The sequence below is a fragment of the Galeopterus variegatus genome, unplaced genomic scaffold (genome assembly GCF_000696425.1).
Source record: "Galeopterus variegatus unplaced genomic scaffold, G_variegatus-3.0.2 Scaffold3200, whole genome shotgun sequence".
NCBI classification, from domain to species: Eukaryota; Metazoa; Chordata; class Mammalia; order Dermoptera; family Cynocephalidae; genus Galeopterus; species Galeopterus variegatus.
In genome coordinates, this window is record NW_007729311.1 from 174,807 (window position 1) to 186,643 (window position 11,837).

The 11,837-nt window shown below is 33.5% G+C and overlaps 1 protein-coding gene across 1 annotated transcript in view; it reads right to left on the minus strand.

The window, feature by feature from the left end:
• The window catches only part of SYT10 (synaptotagmin X), a 64,352-nt gene that overhangs the window by 20,606 nt on the left and 31,909 nt on the right, over window positions 1–11,837 (minus strand). Inside the window, exon 3 of the mRNA XM_008584276.1 lies at window positions 10,517–11,084. Within this exon, the coding sequence (XP_008582498.1) occupies window positions 10,517–11,084 (568 nt within the window). The remainder of the gene's footprint in view (window positions 1–10,516; window positions 11,085–11,837) is intronic.

Below are 11,837 nucleotides of genomic sequence, written 5' to 3' on the forward strand. Positions count from 1 at the left end.
CTGATTAAAAGCAAGAGAGAAATAGAACTACTTTAACTAAACAGTATCTTTAGAACTTCACTAAATTCCTAAAACTTGCAACAGATCCAGGTATGTTGTTAGAGCACCATGGTGCTGAAAAGTTTCTCTTTATCTCCTACAACCTTCAAGCATTAAAATACACGAAGACATAAATGATGCAATTAAATTATACTCAAACATAAATGTTTTACTAATTGCACCTAAGGGAGAAAAATTGCCTAGAAATTTCCTGAAATAACAATGACTCCAACTGTTCTTTTAAATAAGGCAAAGAGAAATATTGCTTAGTTCTCCATGCATTTCAATCCAAGTTTTACAAGATAGATTTGACAGATGATTATAAGTTTTAAATGCCTTATACATATATTTTTATCACAAGTGTTACATCACAAATTTCTTTAATCCAAACTATATTTATATTTAGATATTTCAATTCTGTAAGGCAGAAGTTGAACTTCCAGAAAGAAAATTCAATTTAGTATACCCCAAGTATGGTAAAACTCTAACATAATTCAGTGGAAACAAATGAACTGAGTTAATTAAAGATTTAAAATCTAGTTCTGGCTCTTGCACTTAATCACTTGTGTGAATTTAAATGATTTTCTTAATATCCTTGGACTTCCACTTTCTAAACTATAAAATGAAATAATTAAACTTGAATTCTCTACCAAATCTGAAATAATGATTATATGATCTAAACATGAGACTTCTCAAAATCCTAATCAGAACATACCCATGAAACTTAAAGGTAATATAGAAAGACTTTTGACCTAATACAAGTCTTATGCACTTTACCCTGAGAACAAGATCTCAGTTCATTACTTAAGACTTACTGATTTTATTTATACACAGTCTTACCAACTTTCATATTTTATTATTTGACCTAAAAGCTGTAAGGAATGCAGGGAACATTTATACTTATAACAGAGATGAAGTAGTGAAATATAATAGTAATGGACTGAAATAAAAATCTGCTTTTTAAGTTTATCATAGTAATTAATGGTCACAAAAATCATCCCTATTAAAAAAAGGTTAGTTTACATTCAGTATATCCTACTTAAAAAGCAGGACATGTACACAATTTTATAAGTATTTCTACTTTAGATTTCTTAAGTAAGAAACTGGGAACATATAAACATATAAAAATATGTTTTGGAACATATATAATTAACTAAGAGTTATCTTTCCAGACTATTCTAAATAAATGATGTATGTCCCTGTCTGAAATCTTTAAGAGGCAAAAATTCTGACTTTTTCAATTGCAACAAAATATGAAATTTTCACATTTAAGGAGTTCCTTTAAAGTTGTCTGTGCAATAAAGTAAGAGTAGAGGGTTTAGCAATGCTCATTGCTCTTCCACACTTTCTGGGGTTGAAGGCCTTGTTTTATCATAAAGACTTTACAGGGATAATTTGGTTTCTCCTAAAGTAATGGACATGCAGAGCCTCTCAGATATGCAGCATGGTTGATGAAGGTTACAGGAAATTAATTAGGAATTAATTAATTGTTTGTAATTAGGAATCATTTTCTTTCTTTAGGGTGTCGGTCAGGGATCCAGCAGGAAGCAGAAGGAACACACAAATTAGAGTGATTCCAGTGGGCTTAATAAAGGGACTATTCACAGGGATGTAAAAGAGAGTACGAAAACACAAGAGATAGTGCCATACCCTGGAGCTGGGAACATAGAGGCCATAAGACTACGAAGACTGTAAAATCAAGGAAGGGGACACTTACCTGGATTGTAAGAAAATCCAGGAAATTGGAAGGAAATAATAAGAAAACTGGAAGGGAAGTGGTAAGAAGAAAGGACACTTTGAGAGAAACTGTACCCTCACGCGAAGGACACAGCCAGCCTGAGGCTTTTTCATAGGAGAAAGACCTGAACAGACAATGCATTGGAATACATATTCCAATGTCACTCTCCTCTTGTCCTGACGTCTCTGGTCTGAGGGCAGAGACTCTTGCCTCAGAGGGCAGAGTCTGTGAACCACACAGGCCAGCCTTTTGAGGCACCAGACAGGGTGGAAAACAGTGGACAGTGAATCTAAAGAACAGATCAGAGATATCCAGCATCTTCAGTTCCTGAGGTTTCATAAGATGCACTTTGGTAAGTGCATGTACCAGACTGGTGAGGGTACGAAGAGGAGGAAGTGCCCAGTGGAAAGGCAAGAGAGACAAGTCAAGCTTCTCCCAAGGAAGAGATGTCTATGCTGAATCTAAAAAGATATGTAAGGCTTCACCAGGCAGAAATAGGGAGGCAGGACATTTTAGGCAGGAGGCCTCAGCCCATGACAAGACTAGAAGGCCTATGAAACCTACTGCTTTAAGTGAGGAGAAACTAATGCAGATAAATCATATTCAGAGTGATGGAAAAGAATAAGGAAAGTTAGAAATACTCCAGTTCACGTAGAATAGGTATAATGGGAAATTGGAAGGGCATAGAAAGGATGGGCAGTGGAACAATTAGAATGCTCAGGACGGGGATACCCAGAGTGGGAGTAAAGAGAAACTGAGTCAGGTGCCAAACTTCTAAATGAATGTGAGAAAAATAATTGGGAGGCCATGTCCAGGTCTCCAGATGAAGGACAGGTTAGATGGCATTATGATTATATGCATCATAAGAAAAAATTGTGTCTACCCACTGAATCCATACAGTAACCAAAGAGATTTAAATATCTCTGACTCAAAACTTTCTGAGTTGAATAGAAAAATATAACAGCTGAAATTATCCCTTATCAGAATAATAGGATATACTATTTTTAGCATCAAGGTCTTTATTCCTATTTAATATGTAAGCTTCATCAACAACAACCTAAAATCTACCACAAAATGTATCCTGATGATACTACTTGTTGGTGGCTAGCATATATCGAGAATTTGCAAATGCCTGACTCTGTGCTAATCACTTATGTTATTTAGTCCTCACAACAAACTACAGTTCACCTTCTCATAATCATCATTTTACAAATAATATGATTGAGACTTAGAGAGATTTAGGAACTTGCTCAAAGCCATACACAGGAAGTAAAACAGTGCAAATGCAAAGCCATGTTGGTTTGTTCCAGAGCCTTAAGTGCTGTACTGATTAGGCTAGATGGCAATTATAATCTTTACAAGCAGAACCGTGTAGAAATTTAAGTGGGAAATTATATGGATGCAATGAATTTAGGCAAAAAAAAAAAAAAAGAAAGAAAGAAAAAGAACAACCAGATCATTTTGTTTTTTAAATGATTCCAAATATTTTGACTAAAATATGGTTGGCAGCCATTCCTTATGCAGTTATTTTAGCTATCCATTTTTAAATGACACCCTGTCAATGAATCACAATATCCTACTGTGCTTGTCCAACAATTCTATGTTTATCTAAAAAGTATGACATTAATGTTAAATTAAGTTTAAAACTGATGGCAAATTCAAACAAATTCAAGTTTCAGATTTGCATCAACTGTGATTTTTGTTTTGTGAAACAGAACTCTGTAATCAATATTACAGGAAGCTAATGTTTAAACTGCTAATAAAAGGCTAATATAATCGTTGTTGTAGGCTATTTTATAGCCAATTTACCAGCAATCTTTCCCATGAAATGCAAAGGCCGTTAAAATAGACTGATCAGACATAGATGAGATCTAACTTAAAAAAATAATACATTAAACTATGATGATTTATCAAATATTAAATATTCATGAGACATAGTTCCTTTTGACAGAATGCCTGAATTGGGGCAGGTGTTAATGCCAAGAAGAATCATACTCTGGGCATTCACACTGTCTTGTGATCATGATAGACTCTACTATTTTAAACTTATATTCAATTTTATATTGCAAGTTAAATGCTTCCTATCAATTCTTGCAAAATGACTGAAAGACCTTATATATGAGTTCATGGAATTTACTTGCATCATTTAAATTAATCAATAATCAGTTACTGGCAGCCTACTGGCAAGTACGTAATCTGTGACACTCGGGCCAGGTTTAATGCAGAGATGAAACAGAAAACTAGGAATGCTCAGAGAGGAGCAGATGTATGTTCATCATACCAATCTGCAGGCCTATGGCTACAATGCTGCCCGCTATACTTGGGGAGAGGTAGTGAGACAGGTAGCCCCTGAGCAGAAAGGTCTGCTTCCTACTGCCCAGCCTTCCACCTTATAATGAGACTGGAATTTTATCACTCTTTAAAATGTTATTAGGTAACACATTACTCCATAGTTAACAAACTTTAGAAGAGAATTCATTGATAACAAAATGCAAAAAAATATATAGTGTTATTCTGATCCTGTGATAGATCCAGGACGATTTGGGGTTAGAATTAAAAATGTCACTAGAGGGCCGAGCCCGTGGCGCACTTGGGAGAGTGTGGCGCTGGGAGCTCAGCAGCGCTCCCACCGCGGGTTTGGATCCTATATAGGGATGACCGGTGCGCTCACAGTGCTCACTGGCTGAGCGTGGTGCGGCCGGTCTCAAAAAGGACAAAAAAAAAAAAAAAGTCACTAGAAATAAGAAAACAAATTAAAAAAATTTTTTTAACAATTAAAAAAAATTAATAATATATAATAAAATACACTACTTCAAGCCAAAGCTTGGCAGGTACATTTAGTACTCTGAATGACTGTTACAATGAACACCACAGTTCCTCTGTATTTGTCATGTCAAGGCCTACTCTTTTAACAATACTTGACAGATGCTTAGTTAGAAGATAATAGATTCAAACGTTGTACAGCTATAAATGGGGTCGATATGGTATGCACACTCACCTTCCTTCCTTGTGAAAATTTTTAAGGGTCTAGAACATAGTTGGTGCTGCAAAGATGTTCACTGAATAGAGAAGTAAATAAACAAATATGTAAAATGAAGTTGGTTCTGTTCAAAGAAAAGGTAATCTTTTCCTCATCTACCTATACTTTCAATGATTTCTTGAGTATGCATACAAAACCTACATTCAAATATTCATTAGTTTTTATAGTGATTAACTTTTTGAAAAAAGTTATTAAACACGTAAATCATGTTATATACACGTTTTAAACATAAAATATATATAAAGCAATATGTTGCAAATCATTCCTTTTCTATATTCATTCATCTAGTTTCTCCCACTTTTGCCAATATGTAATTACTATTTTTAAATTTTTGTGTCTTTACATAGACTTTTTAAGTATATATAACTGAATATGCCTATATATTTCTTCTTCCCATTTCAGAAATAGCAGCATAGGATACATACTGTTCTTCAATGTGATTTTTCCGTACCTCGGAGATATTTCTAAGTTAGTACAAGATGTGATCGGCTTGTCATATTTGTGATATACATTAGGATGATCCCTAAAGTGAAAACTAATTTTTGCACAGAATAAAGACATGCTTTTATTGCTTTCTTTCCCATTTAATCTCAAATTTAAAAAAGAAAAATTGCTAATTCCTGATAAAATATTAATCCTTCTTATACAGACCTTTATTAGTAATGATGCTATGAATGCAAAATATGTGACTCTTATTTCAACCTGACAGAAGTTTTGTGAATAAATTTAAAATGTTCTTGGTTTATTTTACATAAGAATGTATGCCATACACTGAATATTTAAAAATACTTTTTGTCTACAGAAAGTAGCTAATGTTAACAAAATATAACTAAGCCTATACTTATTGATTTGTAATCAATAGGGTACATCATTGCATTGTTTTCCCTCTGGTAGTGGTGGATTTGTACTTACATTCTACACTTGACCTTATATGATAATTTGTTAAGTTGTTTATTCGACAAGTATTTATTGACTAACCATGAAGCACTTATATTTGTTGTAAGGGATACAAGAGATGTATGACATGATTTCTGCCTTCCAGAAGCTCAGAGGCAGGTGGTGGACATAAGACAAATATTTTAAGAGGTTTAAATAACTGCAACAGACAATGCTTCATTAGCAAATATTAGCCCCTTTCCATTCCCCTGGCCACCAGCCCCAATCAGGCGTAATTTCATCTCATCTAGACTGCCGGGTTAGATTCTTCCCTAGCCCCCTACATTCATAATCCCCCACTCCTATCCACTGTACACACTGAGTTGCCATATGAGATGACAGCCCCAGTAATTGCACTCTCTTGATAAAAACAAAGTAAATATAAGCCCTCCCGGCATTAAAGATCCTCCTGATTGTAAGACAGGAGGACCTCCTGATTAAATATAACATTCGAGTTTGGGTTCCCTTTAGTCTTTTCTTCATCTCATATTTACATTGTACATTTTTTCCCTGAAAAAATTCTACAGTTTTAATTTATTTCCTTTTCCTCATGCTGTTTTCTCTTCCAGAAGCATTCCCCTTCTCTTCTCAGAATTCTATAACCATCCAAAGGTGATCTTAACTACTATTTTGATATGGAATATAATCTGTACCACAAAGTGTGTATGTGTGTGCATGTGTGTGTGTAGACAAGACCGCTTGTAGACAAGTCTAGATGCAGAGGTTATAGGAAAAGTTTATATGGTAATTTACACTCTGGCATATACTTTAATTCTTTGTTTACTTGACTCCCCTGTTAGACTGAAATCCTTGACTAAAAGTAGAATTACTAGTCTTTTTTTTTCCACTTTAGAACTAAATATAAATTTTGTACATAGGAAGTTCTCAGTAAATATTTATGCAATCAAATTAAAGTTATTTGAATCAAATGCTGTAGAAAAAAATCAATTTCATGAAATAAATTATCCTAGGAAGGTTTTTTTGAATAAGGCCTTAGACATGCCTTTGGATATATGGAAAAAAAATACGATGGAGACACTATGGTGAAAATTTGTTGAAATGAGACACTTAAGTCAATTAAAAACAAAATCACAAAAAGCAGCAAATCTGATTCTTATAGAGTTCTATATTCAATTGAAAGATATAATTGGGATGAAGAAGGAAAGAGAGCCATGGTATTTCCATCAATATGATAGTAAAGCAGGACTCAATGACACTAACAAGAATCATTAAATAAAAATATACCAAATTTTCAGCTTTTCAAACTGATAAAATGTTTTTGGTCTGCTAAATTTTGGACTAAATTAAGTTGGAGATTTTCAGTTATATGAAGTCACTCTTTAAAAACTCATAATTGAGGGCCGGCCTGGTGGCGCACTGGAGAATGCGCTGCCTGGGAGCCTGGTGGCGCTCCCGCCGAGGGTTCGGATCCCATGTGGAGACTGGTTCCCGCTCACTGGTTGAGCGCGGTGTGGGCGCAACACCGAGGGTTGCGATCCCGTTACCGGTCAGTAAAAAAGACAAAAAGGAAAAAAAAAACAAAACTCATAATTGATTATTTCAAATAAGAATCTTCTAAGAATTCTTATAATTATAAGAAATTATAGAACTCACAATTATAAGAATTATAAAATTATATAAGATTACAAGAATATTTATATTTGTCATCAGTGTCTCCTAATATAATGATAGCTAGTCTTTTAACTTAAATATTTGTTTTATCTTTTTTTTTTTTTTGTCTTTTGTCTTTTTTCCGTGTCCGGCAATGGATCGCAACCCTCAGTGTTGCCCCCGTACCGGACCGGGGACCGGCAACGGGATTGCAACCCTCGGTGTTGCTCCCACGCCTCGCTCAGCCAGTGAGCGGGAACCGGTCTATATGTGGGATCCGAACCCTCGGGCGGGAGCGCCGCCGCGCTTCCCAAGCGGCGCACTATCCAGTGCGCCACCGGGCCGGCCCCTGTTTTATCTTTTATATAATCTCTTTTATATCTATGTCTGCACAGTTGGATCACTTGGCAGTTTTCTATAGGGCTTGGATGAATAAGACCATATACTAAATTTCCTCTCATTTCCTTTTTTCCTCCTTCTTTTTAGAAAATTCTATAATTCCTGTATTAAATTACTTAAGATTAAAGATGTGTGAATAGGAAAAGAAAGCTTCTTAAGCAAATTTTAACCCACATATGTTTTCCTTTTTATCAATAATAAAATATACAATTGCTTAAATATTTTTCAAAAGCTGAATATTTAATTAAATATTTACACTAACTGTAAAGATGATATTAGTGTATACTATAAACTTTTGCCAAATCCTCTAGAAATTTAGGTTTCATTACCATGTTCCCAGAAAAAATAATCCATAAGCAGCATCTTGAACAGTATATGGCTCAATGTTCCAGTTAAAGGGAAATATCATTTTTCTAGAAAAACGTAATAATAAATTTTATTTTCTGCCTACTTTTTTTCATGTTCAGAATACTGAAAAGAAAATGTATACAGGAGTGGCAGGCATATATAGGCACCCCAAAGATGGTCACATCCTACTTCCTGGAATCTATGAATATGTTACTTACATGGCAAAAGGGACTTTGCAGATGTGATTAAGATTAGGGATCTTCAGATGGGGGACTTTTTTAGGTTACCCTCGTGGGCCCAAACTAAGGTAAAGAACGCCTGTGGCCTTTAGAAGCTGGAAAAGGGAAGGAAATAGATTTCCGTAAGAGCCTCCAGAAAGAAACACCTTGATTTTACTTAGTTCAGCAAGACCCATCTTGGACTTCTAATAGAATCGTATGATGTTTGTGTTAAAACACTAAATTTGTGGTAATTTTTACAGCAAAAATAGAAAATACACCAGGCATATGGGAGAGTTGAAAATAAAATTAAAGAATTTATTAAATGTTTACTAAAAACTAAAGTTTCTACAAGAAATTCCTACTTTTTTCTAAGGACCAGTTTGGAATACAAAAATCTACAAATATATACATATAAAAAATCCACTGCCAATCTCTTGGAAAATTGTACTAATATTTAGACTTCATTTGCAGATTACTTACCTCTGAACCTGAATATATCAACAGAACATGCTTCAAAACAGTTTTTTATACAAATGAATTTATTGTATCCCCATTATATAGAGCATCCCAAACACACAGCAGGCACTCGGTAAATATTTGCTGAGTGAATAAAGAAGTAATAATGTAAGACGCAATAATGTAATAATGTAAGTAATAATGTAAGAATGAATAAAGAAGTAGTAATGTAAGAGGAATTGAGAGAAATAACCTAGCAATTAATTACTACATGCATCTGTAGAATTCTAAAAGGTGTCATATTTTTAAAAACAGTAAAAATCATTGCCAACCATATTTTCCCTGTAGTAATATAAGCAATAAAGTGAAAACCAACGTCAAATCAAAAGAGCTCCAATGTGTCTCTGAAATATGATCCAGTTTCAACCTTTCTTCTTTGTTCCCTAATAGATATCACAATAGAGACCATGAAATAAAAACTCAACAACGGGAAATGTTGCGTTGATGAAATACAACATGAAACTGGTGGTATAAAATTTTGAGTTAACTTCTCCACATAATTTATAATAACAATATAATCACACCAAATACTGATTGAAATTAGAATATTGATAAGAAAAAATTACGAAAGAAGTTACTTTGAATAAAAAAAATTTCTTTTTCATTTAATAATCCCTTGTCTCTATTTAAAAGTTCAACATTTAAAGTTTGTAAATTTTGATAAAACTTAAACAAAAGGTGGTAAATACATAAAGACAACCTGATGGTAAAGAATTAAATGCTCCCATTTGAAAACTAATGAACCCAAATAATTTAACAATCTAACCTAAGAGACCAGTTCTCTAATTTCACTTCTATAATCCTATCCTGGACAAATAGTCTTGAATGAAAACAGATTTATAAAAAAACACAATAATTTTTAGTATAACAATACTTATGCCTAACTTATGCCTAACTTAAATGTCTAACAATAAGAAGATGATTAGGTAAATGGTTCATATATTTAAACATCATGTACTAAAACTAAAGCATAGCATGAAAGAAAATCAGGGTGAAAAATTTTAAACAGTATTATCTTAATTATTTTAAAACTTGAATAGCAAAAAATTGGAAAGCAACATGCTAAAATATATACAATTGGTAGTACTGTGGATTATTTTAATTTTATGCTATGTGTTTTTACTCTGTTGTCCAAATTTCCAATACTGAAGTTGATATTATTTTATAATCAGATAAAGCATTTTTTAATGAAAAAGTTCTAATGTGAACAATCTTTTCTTGATCATTCAGCATTTCATATATTATAACTGTATGTACTCCATGAAAGCTTCTGAAGTAATGAGTTGCTTTAGTTCAATCCACGGACTTTTCCAAATAGCATCAAAGTAAATTTTAGGTTTGATCTGAGGAATAAGATCATCTTAAATAATGAAAGTCAATATTAACTATGAGGAAATTGGGTGCTGGGGATAGGTTACAGATAATTTACCAGAGAAAAGGCCAACTATTTTTGGTAATTTCCAAGAGCTGGTTTCTATAATAATGTTATCTATCTAGTGTTAGGTGCTTGAGCTATTATTATTATATAATCAATTCCTATCTTTGCAGGTTCTTAGGACATAAATTCCATAACTCTGTAAAATTTATTCCAATAATTTGGGTAATAATTAGTATTGTACATCACTGTAGGTCAAATAAAAACAATGTATTGGTGAAATTACTACTTACTGTGGTAGCACAATGAATATCTTTCCATATCGTAGCTTCCCTGGAGAGATCAGTGACTTCAAACAAATTATCAAGAATCACTTCCCCAATCATGTCATGTCTAGAAAATCTGTCAAAATCATACAGACTGAAATGTAGTTTTCGGTTGCTTAGTTGATCATATGCTACAGGAAATAGAAAAGTTTCATCAAATAGAGGATTTAAAGTTTTTCTGTGCACACGGGTCTGAAATTTCTTTTTCCTATCTGGAAGGAGATACATCTTCACATAAGGATCTGAAGTTCCTGTGAAGTCTTTAGCAGGGAGATCTAAGGCCTTGATAATTTTAACAACTAGAAGTTCATTTTCATAATCATACTGGAGGGTAAAGTTAAGTTTCCCACATGTTTTGACATCTTCTTTCCTGTTGCCCTCAGAGTCAACTGATTTTTGTTTGTAGAGCTCTGGTTTTATCCTCCCAATGCTGGTTGTTGTTTCTCCTCTTTGTAGAACAGGTTCTGCTCCCATGCTAAAATCAACACTGGAAACCTGCATTTGCCTTGGTAGGTGTCTCCTGAAGGAATTGTGTCTGTACACACACACACATACACACAAAATCATTTAGGTAGATCATTTTGATAACAATGTTATACAGTGGCACACAAATTCTCCCCCATCCCCAGAATAATGAAAAGATAATTATATCTCTAACTGTATCTATATGGACAGATGGACACACACAGACACACACACACACACACAGAGCATAGGACTACTTCTGAACAGAGTTGCAATATTGAAAGAAAAAGTGTCCTAAAATTCTAGAAACCCATGAAACACACAAATGTACGTTTTTACGAGCTTTCAGAATTTTGTACTCTCAATCTTAAGCACATAATTAAAGATACAGAAAAACAAGACTACCAACAAGTTCAGTATTCCACAGAAAATTATGAGTGTTATCAATCATCTGAGTATATCTAGATGTAAGCATTATATAGACAAAAATCATTCAGATGGCTGATTTCTTTCCATCTGAATATTTAGGTCTCATGAATTTCATGTTTTAGTAACTACAACATCAAAACAAAAAACATATTATAAGTCCACATATTCTTATAATGTGTTAATTATATCTAATAATTAAGATAACTAGATGAATATTTACTTTAAAAGGAATATATAGTTGTGACAGCCAAAATGAGTACATTTTCCTTTTTCAACATAGAGTGGGCAACAAGCTCTAAAGACAAAAAAAAAAAAAAAAAAAAAAAAAATTTAAAATTTTAGAATTTAGGGGTAACATAACAGAGTTTTTAAAATTCAAACTGAATTTCCTGTA